We start from the raw sequence: 22,961 nt of genomic DNA, 5'->3' as shown, positions 1-22,961 counted from the left end.
CCACAGCCATTCTAGCCCCAGTCAATTCCTTGTCACACTTTTTCCTAGCAGACATTAACTTATTTATTCAAATTCAAATGACTTTATTGCGGTCATTAACCAGCAGAACTTATTTTATATGCAGATTTCCAGAGAAAGTAATGAATCAACAACTGTTCCCTTGAACTCACTGCCAATAAATGAGAAAGTGACGATAACACCGGTGAGAATCAGCTGTTGCCTTTTTAGGACAAAAATATGCAAATATACTTTTAGTTCAAAGGGATAATATGAAAACATGGGTATCAAGGGTGGGCAAAAGTTGGGCAAAGAGGGCCAGTGACTTCACATATGTGACTGTATTACAATGTTTAATGTTATTGGCTTCTAACATGCCATTTGTACTGTCAACTTCATAATTCTTTCTTATTATTCCTGTTGTTTGATATAACTTTTAAATATAGTCTGTAATATGCTAAGTTTTGTAGCATTATGCAGCACCAGAGAGGAGGGAGGATATAATTGATTAAAGAGTTTCAGATTTACCAACTTTTCTTCATAAATTATTATTTCAGCTAAGCCTCACTTATTGCATTATGATTAGGTTCAAGAGTTCTTTTGATCACTAGTCAGTCCTGAAGTTCTTGTTTTTTTTCAATCTGCCTAATTTAAATAAAAAATTAATAAGAAACAAATAAAGATCTACAATGTAATTATGAACCTATGACTACCTGAAGTCTTGTTAGATAGTTTTTCTATTGCCTACACCAATTTATATCTGTTAAATCTGTTTGATTCTTTAATTCTTTATTCTATGCTAAAACTTGGATCTGGTGAGACATATGTGAGAGGTAATTTATCCAGTTCTGAGATAAAGCTTCCAATTTGCAATGCTTTAGGATGAGGGCAATTGCTTGTGCTTAATTCTTTGCACTGAAACTCTTCCTGAGTCATCACAAAGGTATCAATTATTGAGAAAGTGAAATGTCTTCTGAGGTTGAAAGAAATGAAAACATAAAACATTCTCTAGCATTTAATCATCTTTTATTCCTTACTCTTTTTTTAGGATAAAATAATTGATTTGAGTGTGAAGGCAAAGGAATGGTAAGGAGCCATTTTCTAATCCTGAACAATAACTTCACACATATTGTCTAATTCTTTTGATCTTAATGGAGATATTCTGCGATGGAAAACTGTGAAAGCTGTAATTATTTAAGAACACCTGCTATCTCCTGCACCCTTTCAAATTATCTATTTAGAGATAATTTGAAGAAGTTATAGGATTTCAAAGAGCCACACAAGATTAGAACAAAGGAAAAAAAATAGATACATTCAATCACTATAACACAGCTTGATTGAATCATAGAATCATAGGGGTTGGACTGACCTTGGAAGTCTTCTAATCCAGGGGTTCCCAGCTCATAGATTCTGGACTGGAACCGGGCTGCAGCCTATGAGGAACTGAGCTGTGCAAATGAGTCAAGCCCCATACACACATGTGGGATCCAGACAGCTTGCGAAACCATTCATTCATTTGTTTAGTCGTTTGTTCATTCATTGTTACCCATTTTGTTGCATGTGATTCTGGATGGCATACAAAATTGAAATTAGCATCATTGTTACTTCTTGGCTCTTTTGGCAGTTGTGGGGCATTGCTGGCTCAATCTGTAGTCTACCAAGATAACCAAATTCATCTCACAAGTATTGTCTATAGGTAATTGTTGACCTATGGCCACAATTAACCCCAGAATTTTGGTTTTAAGTTATTGGAGTCATAAGTCTAGACATAATGTGACTGGACTTAATTTTATAACTGTTTTTATGATGATTGTTAAGTGGGTCACAATAGTTGTTAATGATCCATTAACCATTAAGTGACTCACATGGTCTTAAGTCTAAATCTGGCTTATCAATTTGGGTTTTTTTGGCCATTTTTTCTCCCAAAACAGCCAAAAACCTCACAAAACATTATCATGTGACCCCAGGATGCTGCAGCTGATCATAAACGCAATCTGGTTGCTAAATGCCTGAAATGCAATCATGTGACTATTGAGTGGCAATCATAACTTCAAAGATGGGCCACAAATAACATTTTTGAATCCATTGTAACTCTGAATAATTGTTAAACAACTGGTAGTAAGTTGAGGACTGCCTATGACATGTACATATGCATCTACTTTTTCCTGCTTAAATGCAGAAACTTACATTTCACACAATGGAATAACATTTTGTTGGATGGGGCTCAATGTTCCAATTTATCAAGAAGGAGGCAATGATCTACTTTATCCAATGCCTTAGTGAAATTTGATTGTAGTCTGGTCTGTCAGTCTAATCATATTGTCCAAGGCAGCCATAAGATTTGTTTGACATGACCCATTTTTAATGAATCCATGCTGGCTTCTGGTCATTACCCTGTTTCTCTGCATATGCCTGGTTAATTGTCCATCCAGGTTGTTGCAAAAATACTCGTTGTGGCCCTGATATTGCAATGTTTCACAATGAAGCTATTTGTTCTTTCCAAGGCTCTTGATAGGCTGATACAATGAGTTGCATATGATTAGTCCTCCCAGAGATTAATAAATGTCTCTTTGCTAGATTTAAGCCAATACAATGCAGCAACATTTATAATGGATATCCTTGTCTACCTTAGGACCCAGTGGCTGTTGTTTAAAAGACCAAAAGCTGTTGATGTGCGCCTAGGATATGGTCTGTGCTCAGGTGAAAATAATTTCCTGCAGAAACGAAAGAAAGTGGTTGCTGCAGCTCTGAAAACTATTCTCTCTTTGGGGCAAGACCTGAACGAGCATGAAGTAAGTGGAGCTCAAAGCAAGTATCAACCCAATCCACTCCAAACTGCATGTGCAGGTAGTCCTCAACTTACAACTGTTCGTTTAATGACCGTTCAAAGTTACAACAGCCCTGAAAAATGTGACTTATGACTGTTTTTCAAAGTTGTGACCTTTGCAGCATCCCTGTGGTCATGTGATCAAAATTCAGCTGCTTCAGTTCATATTTATGACTGTTGCGGTGGCTTAAGGTCGCGTGATCCCCTTTTGTGACCTTCTGACAAGCAAAGTCAATGGGGAGGCCAGATTCACTTAATAACCAAGTTACTAAGTTATAAACTTCAGTGATTCACCTAACAAATATGGCAAGAAAGGTCGTAAAATGGGGCAAAATTCACTTAACAAATGTCTCACTGAACAACAGAAATTTTGGGCTCAATTATAGTCATAAGTTGAGGACTACCTGTATTAAACCACTATGAATCTATGGGCCTCCCCTTACAGATTTTTGGTATGAAAAAAAAATGAACTTATGATTTGTGGGGTTTGATGATTAGAAAAAACACACACTAGATAATAGAAAAAAGAGAGTTTTTTCTTTTGTAACCAAAAAGTAAGGTCTAATTTTGTAATCATATTAGTATTTGCTGCAAAAAACATTCAGAAGCTACTTCTTCATATTTCTTTTTATCTTTCCTTTTTGCATTTTTTTTTTTTTTTTGCAGTCGGCTCACATTTATAACTGGTTGCAGAAACCTGCAGTTATGTGATCATGATTTGTGATCTTTTTTTTTGCCAATTTCTGGCAAAAAAAACAAAAAAAAATTAAGGAACCTGGATTCACAGTCATATGATTAGCTTAATGACTGCAGTAATTTGCTTATCAGCCAATGTAAAAAGTGTTGTAAAACTTGGTCCAACTCAATTTACAGTGGAATTATTTATGATGGAAATTGTGCTCGTAGTCATGGTTGTAAGTTGAGGATTGGCAGTGTAGTATTTACGTTTGGCTGTTGTGGCATTTTTGAACTTGAGAGTCTTTCTTTAATCTCCCCTGTTAAAACTGTGTATACAGTTTTGTCTGTTATATTTATGTAAGGTATTTTTTAATATAGTAATCCATCTATCCCCCCCCCATACATATCCCAGTCAAATATGGCATTTGATGAAGTACAGGCCTATCAATGAAAACTTATGACAAATCAAATATATTAGGCTGAAAGATTTTAACATAATTGTTTGAGGACTTTTTTTACCTTCACAATCATAACATGTTCTTTTCTTTAATTGAACAGGTCCCAGTGGTTGCTATGACAACAACAGGAGCTGGTATGAGAGCATTAACAGCTCTTTATGGCACGCTTTGGGGTCTCCAGAGAACGAAGCTTTTGGACTGTATTTCATATATGACTGGATCATCCGGAACCACATGGTAACGGACTGTGTTTTATTTGGGATTTCTTTCAATTGCTTAGACTCTAAAGAATCTTAATGAGCCTTAGAGTGATAAGAGCTTCCTTCAGCAGATAAAGGTAGAATATACTACAGAGAATTCTATACAACTATATAATTAAAGCAAATTGAAGTAGAAAGAGAAGATATTTAGGAACAGATTATTGCATCCTGATGGCAGAACTCAAATGTGAAATTACAGACAATCTAGCAAAATATGTATCTTCTTACTCAAATTAGCTCACTGCCAGAGGTTTGGAAGGTAGTTAATTTTTAAAAAAGGGATCTGGAAGATTGTAGGCCAAGGTATGTGCATATAACATTTGTCTCAGGGAAATTGATAGAAACAGTAATCAAAGAAAAAAAAATAATAACTAGGCATATAGAGGAACAAACCATGTTAAAGGAAAAGCAGCATAAAGGTGTTTTTTTTTTTTTTTTAAAGTAAATCTGGCTTCATTCCACTTTTGGGGCTGTGGCCAGCATGTGGCTAGAGATCACTCCAATAACAGTGAATATTCTGGTTTGCAAAAAGTCTTTGGCAGTCAAAGGGTGCTAAGAGGGGGCAGTAAAGACGATAAGAAGAAGAATAGTAATACTAAAGTCATACAACATAAATAAATATACATAGACATTAGACATTACATAGACATTTGTGAATGATACTAACTTATTCTGGAAGATAAAAAGCTGGTTTTTTTATCTATTTATTTAAATATTGTATTATGTTTTGAAATATTGTATGTCCCCTTCCAGAAGAAGTGCAGGGTGATTTTCCCAAATCATAAAGTTGGAAAATTTTCAGCAAAAATTATATAGGAAAAACATTGTCTGTATTATTTAATAGTTTAGATATGTGAACATACCTTAACAATTAATAATGGTTGAATTTCCAAGTCCAATCCATCAAGAGTTATCTGCCTCTGGTCTTAGGCTAGAGAAGAATGAGCTTTAATAAATACAAAAGTTGAAATTTCTATTGTACTTTTTGTCTTTTCAGGACTATGACAAAATTGTATGAAGATAGAAATTGGTCAAATAAAGATCTTGGTGAAATCATTTCGCAAGCTCGGAAGCAAGCAGCCAAATCTAAGAGGAGTGCCTTTTCCTTGCAAAAGTTAAAGTCTTACCATAAGGAGTTGGCTCAACGGACCATCGCAGGATATAAGTCTTCTTTTATAGACCTTTGGGGACTCATGATTGAAGCCATGCTGAATGAAGAGGTATGCAAACGGGCCTTTTCTGCATCTCCTTATGTTGTTTCTTAACTTCTGGGAGAGGAATGGTGTTCTCTAATGATCATGCTTTCTTATTTAGTTCAGCAGGGTTTATACTGTAGATCAGGGGTGTCAAACTGCTGACCCATGGGCCGGATGCGTCATGCCGAAACCGCACCCACTCCAGCTCTGGCAATGGAGAAAAAGTCACAATATGTCACGACATGTCACATGACATTTTGAGTTTGACACCCCTGCTGTAGATAAACCAATATCTGCTCTTTTTAGCTTTGTGTTCTGCCATAAAAATATAATTCGGTTCTTCCTCGGATCCTTTGTTGTAAACTGAATAAGGGAGAATGGAGGAAACCATAGTCAAATGAAAATCAGAAGCAAGCATGGGGAAAAGATGTGGGGAGAGAAAAGGGATGGAAAAAAATTGACATTTCTGAGACATTTTGAAACAAAATATCTTTTATGAGTAGTTATTAAAAGGATAATGTGTGAATTTTAAAATACCATACTACAAAATGAAAGTCTAAAACATTCTTGTATTCAGAAGGATTCTGATTTGGAAGTTAAATTCAACAAAAACCTGATGAACTTCTATACTGAAACACCTTTCTAAATCAAAACAATAACCCATAGTGCATTAATGAGATGAATTAGATTTCAATAGAAGAGAATATTTGTAGCTCAGGGTTTAACTGTGGAGTTCTTGGTACTCTTTGAGCTTGGTTGTTTGTTTGCAGACATTTCATCACCCAACTAGATAACTTCATCAGAATAAGCGAGTGTGATGTTTGCTTCCTATTTTCACATAATAGCTTGCCCTGCCAGGGTTGTTCTGCTTAATCCCCTGAATTAGATTTGTTAATCTTTCTGTACAACGATTGTTGTGCCTAGCCACTGTTTCCTCAGTGTATAATGATTAACAGAACTCAAATTCTTCACCATCATCATCTTTGGTATTTATTTGTGCAGTAAATAATATAATGCCTAATGATTAACATCTGTTGAAACAAACACAACGAAATAATGTAAAATAAAATTACTTACTTTGCCTCACCCCAGCACGTGGCTAATTTTACCTGCTCTCAAAAGCTAAATCAAGATTTGCAGTTTGACCAAATCTGCACGTCCCAGTTCTATAAGAGCATTGAAAAAATATTGGCAAAGATAATGGGACAACCCACTTTTATTTTAGTATTTACCACAAGTCAAGCTCACCTTGAAAGAGTATTTTTGAACAGCCCTAATTCAAATATACTTGCTTCTCAAGAGAGTGTACAAGAGAATAACCTACCATATGTTTCACACATCTATTCTCCAGTCTTCACCATCCAGCAAAAGTAGAGAAAGCAGGTGACCCTTCCTGTTAAGATGCTAAGTCCGCCATATCTTCATTTAGGGCCATTCTTATAGGTTCCAAACTTTTCAAAGAACCAGCATTTTGAATTAATAAATAATAAAAATCTGTTGATAAGCTCCATCCCACCAGCCTTCCTTGTGCTACTTGCCCTGTCATTTGGAACCACCTCAAATGTTCAGATGCTTTTTCAAAGCCAGCCCATGCAGAATTAGTTACTAAGATATGCACGGAGGACAACACTCACAAGATCCTCCTGCTTTCATCTGAATCTGAATGATAAAAGTGTACAGACTTTTAACTATAGACACTTTGATTCAGAACATGTTTACGACACCATGGTGCATGAACAAAAAGGACAAGGCTTGAGAAATGATGCCACAGTGCTTTTGTTAGTCAAACCCCAATTTCATCTATCAAAGTCTCCATAAATCACACACCCCTGCATAGCTCATTAAGTAATTAAGATATGCTCTGTTTCTGCATGCATTGATACATTCTGTTCAAAGAATACCTTTCCCTATCTCATTGCAGGCTTATTATGTATCTTGGCTGCATTCTTACCAGGTTCAGTTGTGATACAGCCTTATTCTCTGATAATATTTGTCAAGTTGAATCTCTACAACCTTCCCATAGTTTAGGGGTTTACCATGTCTATATCTGGCCCTGCTCCCGGGATCAAAGAGCATAATAGTCCAGCGTGTTTTGAAAGAGATGGTAAACCTGAACTATCCCTACTACTAGTGTATGTAGGGAATCAACATGTCAAGATTGCAGCCAGAACTGTTCACCTTTTATTTATGTGCTTCAATCAGATGGTTACTGTGACTGTATTGCCTTTTTTTTAAAACCTCTCCATCCCAGACACCCTAACTACAATTATTTGCTATGGTTCCTCCTGCTGATTGTAATTATGTTCAGCTGCATGAAACCCTAATCTGGATAAGGAGTTCAGGAAAAGGGGATTAATCTTCTTTGTCTGTGTTACAACACTTTGTATACAGACACACAGCTGTTATTTGTCATATCATTCCCCCCTCCCCAATATTCTATTTTTTAATCCTTCCTTCTCAATATATTATCCTGTGTTGTGAAAAATAACATGGTTAGTGTTTAAACTGTAATTTTATCCTTAAATTGATGCTCTATGTGGATATGAGGCCTATTTCACTTAAATTAACCAGATCTATAATGCACGTACATTATTATTTTTTCACAAAATACAGAATAATCACCATAAACTCTCAGAGCAACGACGGGCAGTGAACAAAGGTCAGAATCCTCTGCCAATCTATCTGGCGCTCAATGTAAAAGACAATATAACCACAAAAGATTTTAGAGGTGCGTACTTTACTGATGGATTTCCTATACAAATGATTTAATTTACAATAGTTGCAATCTATACAGTCAAAACTAATAATCCACTATAATGGATTTCAGGAAGCGTAAAGTAAGGTTAGACTTGGTCAATCTTCAGATGAGGCTGCTTGGGAAAATCCAAGGACTATAGGCTGGATTGGGAAATTGAAAAAAAATCTATCCAGGCATTAGCAATTCACTTCAGTATTGTGCCAAAACATCACATGGACCACCCATGGATTGAAGACTTTTTATCCTTATGCATAAAGCACCTCAATATCAATATTAAAAATAAGTCATTGACATTTAAATAATCACAGAGTGAGACACAATTTCAGCTCAAGTACAAGGTCACTACTTTATTGGGGCCTTGGTAGCCTCTTTATGTTACACTTCCTCTACACCAGCGGTTCTCAACCTATGGGTTGCGACCCCATTTGGGGTTGATCGACCATTTCACGGGGGTCGCCAAGCAAGGCTGTCTGCCATTTTTTTCCCCTTTTCCGGCGGGTCCTTACCTCCCTTGGGCTGGGCCAGCTGATGGCCCAGCCGGTGGTCGGCCTGCTCCGTCTCTGCCGCTTGCCAGCTACGCCTCGGCCGGCGCAGGGGGCGGCACCACGCATGTGCGGTGCTCCTTGACTTACGACCAGTTGGGTAGTCCTCGACTTACGACCAGTTTAGTCCTCAACTTACGACCGGTTGGGGGGTTGCGGCATTAAAAAGCTTGAGAACCACTGCTCTACATAGTACCAGTGTGCTTAGAAAACATTTGGATTCTGTTAATGTTTCCTTGATATGAATTGCCTATACAAACAATTTCTCAAAACCCAGAAAACAAAGATTTTTCTTAGAGATCTAAAAAAGCTTGATTCTTAAGTTTTTATTCTTTCTTTGGTAACTTCTGAAAATGTCAATCTGAAAATACTACATGTATCAAAGTTCGGAGACTCCATTTGTATATGCATATCTTGTATATTTGTTTAGGTATATATACACCTCTGATACACGTGCCAGAAGTGATTAAAAACATATCTGAGCACAGAGAAGGGAAAAAAGCACAAAGTGCAGTATTATCTTTTCTGAATAGTTTGTGTTTTTAATTCTTTGTAGTGTAGATAATGCTTAATAAATGTAATGACCTCTGAAATGTTTTTATGTTTGGTGAAAGCTGCCTTCCTTCATTTACTTCAGGTATAAAAACTAACAATGGATTTGGAAAATAGTAAAATGTTGAATCATTGTTGACTTTCATGTGTTATTAAGATCAGGCTAGTCAACATTGAAAAGACATATCATTCCTTGAACATAATTTATTTAAGTAGTTCCACCTAAGAAAGAATCCCTTCTCTGCATAGTGAAGGTATGATACTAAATGTGTTGTTGTTGAACTTCATTACAGAGTGGTTAGAATTCACACCATATGAAGTAGGATTTCCGAAATATGGAGCTTTTGTTGCTGCTGAAAATTTTGGAAGCGAGTTTTACATGGGGCACATAATGAAGAAACTCCCAGAATCAAGGATATGTTTTATGCAAGGTGACTTTTTTCTAAGGGGCATTTTCCCTTGTTGAAGATATCAATGGTATCTACGGGGTTTTGGGGAGAACTGGATTCACTTTGCAGCGAGATTCTCAGCTGAATACACCTAGTATTATCTCACTCCTAATGGGTGAGCATTATTTAAAGAGTCTAGAACTTTATCATCATACAGTAGCATATAAAAAGGGCAGAAAAAGATGTGAGCTCTCTCTCTCTCTTCCCCCTCAGAATGTGATGGTATTCTTAATGAAATGAAATTAACATAATGGCAGCACTTCACTATTTGTCATTAACTGTTCTAATAGAAGCAACTGGAAAATACAAGATATAAATTCTTCAAAGATAGCTATGTTTAGAATATAGCTTCAGTTCTGACTGCATTTAACAGTAATAATTCCAATGGTTTTCTGGACAATTCATGTAACAATATTGCTAGAAGCAATTATACTCTTACTACTCTGTAAGTATGACTAGTTGACTAACAGTGAAGAATTCCACTGAATCAGGGAGATTTTTTAAAGTTCCAGAATAGAGATGACCTCGGCCAGAGCTTTCTGGGTGACCATGGTTTGAATAAATAGAATCCCAGAATATGTTGGTTGTTCTAGGTTTTGATCAAGGCAAAATCTAGAGGCAGGAAGTGCAAGAAGAGCTATGTTGGTCCTTCTATGCATGGCTTGTGGGCTACTTCACCAATTTCTGCAGTTCTTTCTTTCTTCCTACTTTCCCTTAACTGGCACCACATGCTGCCATCACTTTTGAATATATATGCAATCTATCAGCAGGAGAGAGGAGGGCAGGTTGGATATCAGGTGCTTGACTTCAAGGATGGCAGCTGAGATAGGGAAAGAAAGACACTGGGAAGGTTGGAGATGAGGTGGGAGAGCTACTACCACACATCAGCAATTTAACTTGGCATATCCAACTGGGCCACTCACTCCTTCCCATCATCTTTCTAGCACTTTCCTTTCCCAACCTTTTTTTAGTTGCCACCACAATCACTGGCTGTACCTTTTCCCCACTTTGCCCATTCAAAACACCTTCTGATCAAATCATGCATGTTCTGGATCCATGCCCAGCCCCTAATACAATATATATATATATATATATATATATATATATATATATATATATATATATATATATATATGTATGTATTCTGAGGTTTTCGCAGGTGTTTGTATGTAGGTCTTTGGTTATTCAGGTTTTCTCCCACGTAAAATTGGAAGTGTCTTGGCGACATTTCGACGAAATCCCATTCGTCATCTTCAGGCTGGTCTTTTCAGCTTTGTGCTGAAAACAAAGCACGAAGCTGAAAACACCAGCCTGAAGATGACGAATGGGACTTCGTCGAAACGTCACCAAGACTCTTCCAATTTTACGCGGGAGAAAACCCGAATAACCAAAGATCTACATATATATATATATATTTCTGTGTTAAACATGGAGTTTCCCAAACTGTCTGTTCTATGTACAGAACATTGTTTTTTGTCTCCATCTCAACAATAAAATAAAGTTTCAAGGGGAAAATGCTTTAACTTCACTGATCTCTTCCTTTCAAAGGATTATGGAGTAGTGTATTTTCCAAGAATCTATTAGATGCCTGGCATGCGGCAGACAATTCAGAAGATTTCTGGAACAGATGGACCCAAGATTCTGTCACAGAGATTGGTAAACTATGAAAAGTTGTTCCAAAGTTGAAATTTTACCATATTTTTCTGTCTTGCCTGTACAAACTGAAAATTCAGATAACCTCATACCGAGGAATATGTATTCAGACTACAAAAGAGGGAAGAAATACAGTATAATTTTATCTTATTAAGTATAATGTATTATTTTATAGTTATATTGTATACCATTACACTATGTACTGTTATGTACCATTACATAATCTACACCTACTAATGTATTTAGGACCACCATTAAATTCCCAGCAAAATTACATTTATTTTATGCAAACTAAAATAATATTTTGGAAAAAAGAAACAATCGTTTTGTAACTTTTCAGTGGTTGATTAGGTCTTATATTCCTTTGGGCATTTTTTAAAAATTTGTTTCCCTTTTTTTTTGCATTACCTGATTTCAATTTTTTATCTCTAATTTTCTATCCAAATTACTTTTTAATCTGCAACTTACTATAAAATATCTTGGAATAACACAGTAATTTGATTTTTTAAACAAATTATTTTAATAGATATTTCTCTGAAAGAAAAAATTGTCATATACTACCAGTTAAGAGAGCAAAGGTTAATTTTGGCTAATGGTTTGTTGTTGCTTCAAAGGGCAAAGTAATATTTTATATCTTTTCAAACACATAATATAAGAATACTTTTTATGTACCTTGTTCCTTCTGTATGACACTCCTGCTAGTTTAGTTAAATCGAGAGCAGAGCAGCTAGCTCCAGTTAAACTTTAAGTGTTAGCCATCATTATCTTTGCAATATAAAAATATCATTTGCTTATTATTATGCCTTACAAGTTCAACATCATGGCTTCAGTTTGGTTCACAAAGCTACTCAGTTCTTTTATGAAGCCTTCTCATGCCTTTGTAGTCCTGAAGAGTATCTGCTTGGTAAATATTCATGCATGGTGAAAAATTTCAATAGCAGATATAAATGTAAAATTGTTCTACTCCCAAAGGTTCCAGCAAGCACTGCCAATGATAAGGAACTTCAGAAAATGTAATGCAAAACACCTGGAGAGAATCTGGTTTTTAATCCATTGTGTAATAAACATCAAAATAAAATTCAGGAACTAGACTTTTTTGTGTCAGCCTACTGAAATCTAAACTCCCACTTGATGTAGAGTTTAAGATGCATATACATGTGTGAGAGAAAGAAAAACTATTCACACCCACGGTCAATTGTTCATCTTTGGGTATCATCTGAACTGCATCATACACTAGTATAAGACTCTTATTCATTATTTAGATGAAGTTTATTTCCATTGTTTGTATTTAGATGAAGTGCCTGATATACTGGAGAAACCTCATGAGATGCCAACTCGCATGTTGACTCCTGCTGGAGGTCTTTCCAATACTCTACGGGATATTTTAACAGATCGTCCAGCAGTGTCCAAGTATAACAATTTTTTAAAAGGACTCCAAATGCATAATGAATATGTACAGCATCAACAATTTACTAAATGGAAAGGTATCACGGCAGCATCTGATTGTTTTTATGTATTATTAGAAATCCACAATTGTCTAGTTGATTGCATTTTTCTCATTACAAAGAAAATGTTTGGTCTAGTGGTTAAAGCACCAGGCTTTAGAAAGCAGGAGACCATGACTACTTGTCCTGCTTTAGCCATGAAAACCAGCTGGGTGACCTTGGGCTAGTCAGTCTCTCTCAGCCCAATTTCCTCACAAGGTTGTTGTTGTCGAGACAATAGGAGGTGGTGGTTGTGTGGGGTATGTTCTCTGCCTTGAATTACTTGTAAAAATAATAAAGATGGGATACAAATAAATAAATAACAATTTAATAAATAAAAATGTCATTGATTAACTGGATCTGGGACTCTACCTGGTTTAGGAGATAAATTGGTCCTTAGAATGGAATGCATGGGAATCAAGGAAGTTGAACTTGCTCCCTGCAGTAGGAAAAAAGACTCTTTCCAGCTATTCATTTACAGCCTAAGTGCTGTTCTCTTCATTAGGTCAGAAGATTAAAAGAAATTGGCCCTGAATCCTGATGAAAATGAATTGTTTAGCAAATAGATCCATGGTGGGATGGGTATTGGCAAGAAGGAAGTCTAGGAGCATTTGTTTTCCCCTGATGATGGCCTCTGTGGGTATTGATTTTACTTTTGAAATGTTTGTTGTAGATACAATGCTTGATGAATCCCCCAATCAACTGAAAGATTCTACAGAACATTTGGAACTTGTAGATACAGCTTTCTTCTTTGACACCAGTTGCCCTCCGCTTCTCAGGCCAGAGAGGAAAGTGGATGTCATTCTGCATTTCAATTATACTGGAGGATCACAAATCAAGGTTAGAAGACATAATGCTGATTTTATTTGTAATGAAATAATCATTCTTTGTATGGTGTAAAAATAACAGCAGTTGCCTAATCTATAATACTTTTAAACATTGCTGCATTCATTTTTCCTCAAGGTTAAATATATCCCATTCTCACAATCTCTTTTAAATTTTAGTTTTCAGTCTTCCAAAATCTTCCATGCCACCCTTCTTTGTTTCTATTTCAGTTTCCCTTGCAGTTTCAGAAACTGCAATGCTGAAAATCACAGAAAGAGGTTGCAATCTATTTCACAAATTATTTTCTCAAGTGAGATATTCTCCATCCTAGACTTGTGTGTCTGTTTTCCTTTCCCCAAAATAAATTGCTATTAACTTTGATCCTGCTATCGTCAGCCTACTTCCACCTAGACTATTTAAAGTTATTTTTCTGTTTTTCTAAAGTATTAGGATTACCTTGCAAGTTTGGAAAACATTCCTAATATTGTTGAATTTCAGAATTTCAGCATCTGGCCAACTTTAACTTCAGATCCAATAATAAACAATTATTAATAAGGAATATTAGCCAGCATAAAGAAAGGAAGCGGGGATTTCCAGGACTGTTTTCATTTTACTTATTACATTGTGGTTTCAAATCAATGTCTGTATTAAAAAATCCTGTTTGGATTTCTTTTTGCACTTGCTAACCTTGGCTGTTACTGTGCTTTTTAAGCCTCTGGAACACGCCTCCACATATTTCTCAGCACAAGGAATCCCATTCCCCAAGATTTTACTAAATGAAGAAGAAAAGAAAAATATAAAAGAATGCTATGTCTTTGAAGAGGCAAATAATCCTGAAGCACCCATCGTACTTTATTTCCCATTAGTGAATGACACCTTCCAAAGATATATTGCACCCGGTGAGTTAATAGTACAATACAATAGAAAGTACGGTACATTTCTAGTAGATGTTTGATCTTAAACATGTTTAGATGCTGCCTGATCCAGGACAAACTCATTGACCAAAGAACTGAAAGAGCTCATCTGACAGAAGTTATCACAGTTGATTTTTTTAGTCAGAAAAAAGAAATTATATAAAACAATTTATTGTGTGGAGAAAACAAATGACTCATTTTCATGTTTGGTAACACTAGAACCTGGCTCATCTAAATAAGATGAATGGTGGAAGATTCAGAACATATGGAAAGACAGCACATCATTAACCTGTACAATTTTCAGCTTCAGTATATAAACCTGCATTCATTCGTTACACAATACCATAGTACGATTTCACTTTATATATTGTATGAAACTAGTTATTGTGGACTATAAATCCTAGTTTGCAATGCAAACAGTATTAAACAAGACTTTGAGTGATGTATGAAACATACTCTAGAGATGACTACCAAATTGAATAGTTTTAAAAAGTGATTAGATCAATATATGAAGAAATTGCCATTAATACTTCTTCCTTCTTAGAAAACAGAAATGTATGAGCATTATATTATGTTATCTCCTCTAGTGGGTTTCTGATTGGCATTAGTTTGATCAATTAAATACAAGTTTCAGTCCCATGTCATATTTTTATACATAATTAGTGTGTCTTCTTTTTTCTTCTGCAGGCATAGAACGTAATGCGGCTCAATTGCCACAAGGCAATGTTGATATCTCAAGTGCTTTTTCACCATATTCTACAAGACAGGTTTCACTGCAGGAGGAGGATTTTAACAAGCTGCTAAATCTAACCAACTATAATGTTCAAAATAATGCAAACACAATCTTGCAGGTTTTGCATAAAGTGGTAGAACAGAAGAAACAGGCTCAATTATCTCAGTCATCTTCATGAAATTGCCTTCTTTGTCTTGTAAAAGGAAACATACACATAAGAATACCAAGCTCTGTTAAAAAAAAGGACAGCTAATGTAAAGTAATTCAAGTTGTTTGAATTGTACTTTAGTCTTAATTGCATATTTGGATTATTATATCCACTTCAGTGTCTTCCATTTATTCAGATTTCTGGTATTAAAAATTTTCTTAATTACAAGTATAATTATAATGCACATGGTTCTTTACTCCACACAATCTTATTTAAATAAAAATTATAAATTGCAATCTGTTTTATTTTGTCTAAGCTACAGTGACTCAAATAAGTTTATTGAATTATTTTAAAAGTTATTAAATCTTGATTTGAATGTTGCTAAGGTAAATTGAGATGTGTACCTATAAAATAAGCAATACATGAAGTTGCAAATGCATAATATATATCATAATTTCATAAAGAAATTATGCTTTATAGACTTGTTTTTGTTACAAGCCTATGCTAGTGGTGTAGTAATTAAAGCAGGAAACTAGAAACCTGGAGACTCTGAGTCCTGCCTTAGCCATAAGGTCAACAGGGTGATCTTGGGCCAGTCACTTCTCTCAGTCCTCGAAAGATAGCAATGGAAATCCACTTCTGAAAAAAGTTGCCAAGAAAACTGCAGGGGTAGTCAGCAAGAATCAGAACTGACTTGAAGGCACAAATTGAATTCTATACTCTTAATGCTAGTTCAAAAAGCTATAGTTATTATTTCTGTACCTCTTAGGATCTTCTACTCATTAAACCCTTGTGTTAAGAACTCGCTTTCTGCATGGTGCTTTCTGTATGGTAGCAATTTGAAAATGTTATTAAGTAATCAATATTTATATGGAAATACACCAAAGCCGAAGTCATGAAAAACAATAGCAAAATTATATCAAGAGCCTGTTTCATGTAGTGGTTAAGTCATCAGGCTAGAAAGTGAGAAGCTAGGAGTTCTAATCCCACCTGATGCATAAAATTAGCTGGATGGCCTCAAGTCATTCTCAGACCTAAGACAAATCACTTCCAAAAAACATTGTCAAGAAAACTGCAAGGACTAGTCTAAACAATTGCCAGAAATCAAAAACTGATTTAAAGGCGTCCACATGCTTGTGCACACATTCACAGAGTTTACTTTTTAAAAAAGATTGCATCACATTGTGATTATTATGTTCTACTCCTTGGAATTCATTCAGAAAACCACTTCTAAGCAAATCTCTGCACTTTGATTGGCAACTGCCCAGAGATAGGTTTGACTCTCCCACTGCAATTAATTTTAAGAAGGCTGTTCTAGTATCCTAATTATTATACTTGCCTGACATGCCAGACATCACCAACTGGATATTTTGCAGATTTTTAACAAGCAACTTGTTTTTCTTACTCTGAACTCCTTACTATTCTGCTGAGCTGTAATAATAATAATCTTAGGTCCTTTGGAAGTACTCGATATGTGGATAAAATGCCAAATCCAGTCTGAACATCTGGCTGACTATGCAACAAACCAAAAAGAATAGAAAAGAGACAGGGCAAGGCCAGGTATTAACATGACCGGTAGTTAAAAAAATAGCAGACAAAGCAGATAATAGCAAGACATGGCAATGACTAAAAGCAGAAAAATTGAAGAAAGAGACAGAGGGGCTAATTCTGGCTGCACAAGGCCAATCCTTAAGAACAAATGCATACAAAGCCAGAATTAAGAAAAATAGCAACAGACACCAAATGCATGGTAAAGTATCTACAATGATGCACTGGAATATCTGCAAGAAATACCATTTGCCTGCAAGCAAAAACTGGTGGGAATTTCCCCAAGCTTCCTAATAGCTGAAATGAATTGGAAGATGGATTGCTCAAGGAAAAAAGTAGCTTCAGAAATTCTGTGTCCATTGCAGCTCAGGAGCTAATGAGTTTACAATAACTACAGATGGTGCTCCAACCTTATTCTAGATTTTCTTCTTGAAATGGTGAGAAGTTTGATAGCTTCAGATTTAGTTTAGTTTATAGTTTATTGATTAATCAAATGGTCATATAAAATAAAGTAGGATAAAGTAACAGTGCATTGCAATATATAAAAATATTCAGTGAAATAATAGATAAGATCACAGCTGATCTTGATAGAAAATCCACCAGCTGGATGGCTTACACTATATATTTGGCAGTCTGTCTTATTGCCTATGTAACTTGAAGGAGGTAAAATAGCCTGCTAATAATCCCAATGGGCTCTCCAGTCAGTTAATGATTTTAAATGCTGTGATCTAGCTGAAACATACAGTTAGCAGTCCAAGAGGATGTGAGTGTTCTCTATTTCTGGTATGCCAAATATACATATCATCTCTGGGTAAGATATTTGATGAAATCACCTGTGTTTTACTATAAAATCCAGGAGCTTAAATCTTGCTTTGGTGAGGGCTGTACTTTGGTCTTGTGTCACATCCATAGGTGAAATTAAAAGTCACTTTTGTTCTAGGCTTTAATAAGGTGACCAACTGTCCTCCTTTAGGGAGGACAGTCCTCCTTTTGTAAGTTCTGTCCTCTCTCGAAAGATGTCCTCCTACATGTCCTCCTTTTTGATATTTGAAGACTAATCTGTAAATCTCCGTATTCGATCGATGCCGATCTCATCCGTTGCGTGTGATGTGATGTATTTGTATTTGACATGACGATTCGTCAAGGCTCGGTACAGTGCGGCGAGACGCGATTATGAGACACGTGCGCTCCGCACAGGAGAATTGTTTTGAGAGAGTGCGCCACATGTAAGAGTACGCCGCACGCAAGTGGCTTTGTTTACTTCTTACTGAAACATGACACGGCACACACGCACACATTAGACTCACTTTTTTTCTTCAATTTATTTGTGTCCTCCTTCTCATTGTAAAAAAGTTGGTCACCTTACATTTAAGGATTAGATATTATCAAATGTCTCTATATCAAGGATATTGAGTAGTAATATCCAGGGTCCTCTGTTTCAATATGCCCTTGGTTTGGTGGCCAAATGAGATTGAATATGGAATTTTAAAATCTATGGGGCAAGGTGACCTTGGTAAAATGATCCTGCTATTTGGCAGCGAGGGACATGCCAGATTGTTCAATAAGATACTAGTTTCAAATGAGTAGTATAATTTCAAAGGGATTATAAAATTGAGGCGCAAAATTTAAGAGAGAATTTTTATAAGATGTTTTATAGATGGCACCTTGACCCAAAGAAAATGTCCATTATGTACCCTAATCTACAGCCGAAATGCTGGAGATGTGGATATTTGGATGCTACCTATTACCATATTTGGTGGACGTGTAAGCATATAAAAGCTTTTTGGATTAAGATATGGTGGAATATTCAAAGAATTTTTAAAAGAAGGGTAAAATTTACTCCGCAATTATTTTTACTAGGTATTGTTATTGACTGTGATGCTAAGGAGGTTATATTGATGTTAAATTTGATTACAGCCGCTAGGTTGTTAATAGGACAATATTGGAAGAAGGAATCTTTGCCTACTTTACAAGAATGGTTTCATAAAGTTTCGTATTTGGCAGAAATGGCAAAGATTTCGGCTTTCTTAAAGGAGCAATCTCAAGAAAAATTTTTTGCGGTATGGGAAAAATGGATAAATTTTATACAACATAATTTGGATATGGAAAAATATTATTTAGCCTTTTTATAATTTGTAATGATTGTTTTTTCTTTCTTTCTTTCTTCTTTTTCTTTTTTATATATATACATTTTTAATGTATTATTATTCATATATTTTTTTTTTTATATATATATATGCTTTATTTTTCGTCTACTTTCTTCTTTCTTCTTTCTCTCTCTCTCTTCTCTTTTTATTTTTTATTTTTTTTCTTTTTTAGTATATATTATTCATTTTAAAGTTTATGTTATGTATATTATTTCTATATATATTATTACTGTGATTTTTATTATTATTATTAATTATTTTATAAATTGCAAATGTTATTTTTAAAATATTTGTTAAATAATCCTATATTCAGTTCTGGGAAGTCGGGGGGGGGGTGGGGTGGTTGGGGAGGGGGGGGTGGATTTTTATTTGTAAAACTTTTGAAAAATTTCAATAAAAAAAAAAAAAAAAAAAAATTGAGGCAATATGCTCAGAGGTTAATTGAATTTGAAATATTTGTAAGACAAGATAGAACATTTGCAAGGACTTATAAATAAGTTGCTTCTGAAATATGATTCAGAGACTAAATGTGTTAAAAATGGCATGATCAAATAGATGCTGAACCTAAACAGGATATTATTCAACAATGGAAGACAGATATTAAATTCACTGTGAATGATACACTAAGAAAAAAATGATCCAAATTGTTCTGATGCTGCTAGATTATCCCAGTGATAATTATTAAAATGGATAATACATATTAAGAAAATTGTTCAAAATGTACAAAGTAAGTTGGAATATTTTCGTATATCTGGAGACTATGTCATTTATTTTGCAAGATGAATGTTGCAGGATGAAGTAAATCCTAAATGTTAACTTTCTTATCTACAAGGTATTTTTCTGTTTAGCATCATCAAACCTCATATACTTACAAAATGCACTGATCAGGCCTTGTATAAGTTACTTTTTACAGAAAATCACATATGGTCATATAATCACCTCAGAAATACATGTTTAAGTTAGCCAACAGACACCTTACAAGATATATTTTCAAGTCAGAAAGATTGTCTGTCCCAGTAAAGTTATCTTTTCATGTACTGTAATTAAGAATAAAACAATAGTACTCCAAAAACAAAAGCTTTGGCTTAACTGAGTTGTAAAGCTAAACAAAAACAGTAAAACTGAAAAATAATGAATCACTGACCATAAGTTTTCATTTTAAATGGGTTAAGGAATTAGTCTGGGGGAGGGGACTGGACAATATGTACAGTAGTGGCCAAAATTGTGGAAGCTGAGAGGAGGACATTTGTCAGTGTGTCATGTGATTGCTATCAAGTTGGTTGAGGTTTTTTGTGTTCTTTCATTTAGTGAGCTTGTAAAATGTAATAAAATTAAAGTAATGGTACAAAGAGTTGACTGGTTGCCCAAAAAGCAATGTAAAATAGTATTATTAAGTGAACAAGGCTACGGTTATAAAGAAATTAGAAGAAAGGAAGGGGACTATATGCCCATTCCCTTACAGATGGAAGTGGCAAATTAATATTAAAAGAGGAAAGAGATATATTAAAATTTGATTTAAAATACTACATTCTGGACAAATCTAGGAACTAAAAAACTGTCAAGATTATACCTTAAAGAATTTTTTGATAGAATTATAAAAATATATAACAAAAATAACTTTTTGATTAAAAAAAACTGAAAAAAGAAATAACTGCTAACATCTAGAGGAGAGTCAGAGAATAGAACACTAACAAGAACTCAGAAATTGGCAGAATGCCTAGAAACAAAGAAAAAGCTGTTCCTTTGAATTGCAAATAACCTTGAAGACAGTTAGGAAGGAAGAGCCAGCTATAAGATTAACAAGTGTCTGAAAGAGAAAAAAAACAACAACACCTGGACTGTTGTTTAAATCTAAGAACTGTTTATGGAAAAGAAAAACCTTGGCTTTTTGGCTAATCTTTTAGAGAAGAATCTACAGGAAGGATTTAAAGTGGCTTAACACATTGAACTGTAATTTTGACTGACTGATAAATTGACTTTTGAATTAAAGCATTGATGAAAGATTATTTGAAGGGGGGGAAAAACATGGATATAATATATGTATCAAAAATTGACAGGATGCAACTTCCGGTGGCGATGGCCGCGCCGATGGCGGCTTTTTTCAGCTGTCCACCCTGGGATGTGTCAAAGCCAGCTGAAACAGCGAGCAACAGCTGTCTTGCGGCTTGGAACCTCTCTCCCCGGGCAAAGGGGAGGAGGTGAGCTTTCCTCAGATAGTGGTAGAGCTTCCCGAGACCCCAAAGCTTTTTTTTGGTGGTCAGAGGGTGAGAGCTCCCAGAGTCTGAGGTGTCCTCCACATTCCAGGATGCCTTTGCCCTGATTTTCCTCCAGGGCAAAGCTAGACGCTGCTTCCACATCTGCGCTTAAAATGAATTTGTGAGTAAAATTTAAAGCAGACAGAGCTGACCAGGAGAGATTATTTCGAGATTTTAACTCTGGAAAAGAATTTATCTTTTCCTTTTTTCAATTAAGAGTGGTGAAAAATGGTGCTGAGATGTTGATTCTTTGAGTGAAAGGACCGGAACTTCTATTTGAAACAATGTAACAGATTTTGTATTTATATAAAATGCAAGAATCTTCTTTTTTCTTTTAAGGGGACTTTTGTCTTTTTTCCTCCCATCTTTTTTGGTATTTGTTGATTTTATAAGATTTTAGCAGACTTTTTAACAAGTGGTCTTAAAAATAAAATGGCTTCAAAGTGTCTCGGAACTTCTATTGTTTTTAAAGCCTTGATCTTCCCGGTAATGCAGACAGCTCAGCAAGTTCAGTTTAAGTTACCAGCACCTTCTCCATCGTCATCAGCATGTATACTTGAAGATTTACAGGATGCCTTGGGAAATAAGGCACGACAGATTAAAGAAGAGATGGAGGAATTTTTTGAAAATAAAATTAGGGAACTGAGAGAGGACATTGTGTCTGTGTTTCAAAAGTTTGTTGGTCATATAGATCATCTGGATGATCGTATTGATGATGTTGTGGAAAATTTTGAAAAACTGGAAGATCGAATTGATAAAGTAGAAAATAAGGTAGAAATAATACAGGATGAAATTATTATGTTACAATATAGAGACATGGAATTTGCTTTAAGAATAAGGGGAATGAAGGAAAACACGCAAGAAGATTTGAGACAAGTGGTGGCAAAAGATATAGCTTTCATTTTGGGGGCTGAGCCTGAAGAAATACTGAGAGAGACGGAAAAAGTTTTTAGGGTTAATTCAAGGGTTGCGAGGCAGAGGAATTTGCCACGAGATGTGGTTATTTATTTTTCTAGGAGATCACTTCATAATGAAATTTTACAGGCTTTTTATAAGCAGAGATTTCAAATTGCAGCTCAAGATGTTATAATTTTAAAAGAAATACCTTCAAAAATTCTTAGAAAAAGAAAGGATTTTGCTTTTTTGGCTGATGAGCTCAAAAAACGACAGGTCTGGCTCAGATGGGAGATACTGGCTGGAATAGTGGTGAATTATGCGGGGATATATCATAGACTTAATACAATTTCAAAGGCGAAAGATTTTTACACTTCTGTTTTGAAGGTGGGCTCTCCATCATCTTTACGACCTGAGATAATAGAAGAAAAGTTGGAAGAGCAGCCAGTTGAGGGTGCTATGTTATTGGATGTAGGAGATATACAGGTTGAATCTTTGCAGCAGTCTCTTGTGACAGAAGATTTTTTAAAGAAACCGAGAATGACTCGTGCAGCCTATAGATGTAAAGTAAAAGAACAGCAGAAGGCGGATGTTGGAATAAAGAAAAGGAAATGATGAACTTTTGTAGTAGTTTTTTGAAATA

At 35.3% G+C, this 22,961-nt stretch overlaps 1 protein-coding gene across 1 annotated transcript in view; it reads left to right on the top strand.

Annotated features, from left to right (window-relative positions):
* Nucleotides 1-16,167, top strand: part of LOC120299909 (cytosolic phospholipase A2 epsilon-like) — a 43,695-nt gene extending 27,528 nt beyond the window's left edge. The window contains exons 9-20 of the mRNA XM_039325257.1: nt 125-202; nt 1,046-1,083; nt 2,630-2,789; nt 4,061-4,197; nt 5,218-5,440; nt 8,030-8,144; nt 9,562-9,699; nt 11,266-11,373; nt 12,663-12,854; nt 13,528-13,694; nt 14,392-14,578; nt 15,281-16,167. Coding sequence (XP_039181191.1) covers nt 125-202; nt 1,046-1,083; nt 2,630-2,789; nt 4,061-4,197; nt 5,218-5,440; nt 8,030-8,144; nt 9,562-9,699; nt 11,266-11,373; nt 12,663-12,854; nt 13,528-13,694; nt 14,392-14,578; nt 15,281-15,504 — 1,767 coding nt within the window. The 3' untranslated portion in view covers nt 15,505-16,167. The remainder of the gene's footprint in view (nt 1-124; nt 203-1,045; nt 1,084-2,629; nt 2,790-4,060; nt 4,198-5,217; nt 5,441-8,029; nt 8,145-9,561; nt 9,700-11,265; nt 11,374-12,662; nt 12,855-13,527; nt 13,695-14,391; nt 14,579-15,280) is intronic.
* The last annotated feature ends 6,794 nt before the right edge of the window (nt 16,168-22,961 follow it).

Source organism: Crotalus tigris, unplaced genomic scaffold, assembly GCF_016545835.1.
Source record: "Crotalus tigris isolate CLP2741 ecotype Arizona unplaced genomic scaffold, ASM1654583v1 scf7180000017545.3456711, whole genome shotgun sequence".
Taxonomy (NCBI): domain Eukaryota; kingdom Metazoa; phylum Chordata; class Lepidosauria; order Squamata; family Viperidae; genus Crotalus; species Crotalus tigris.
Note: the sequence above shows the minus strand (reverse complement) of the source record. Positions and strands in the feature narration are given on the sequence as shown.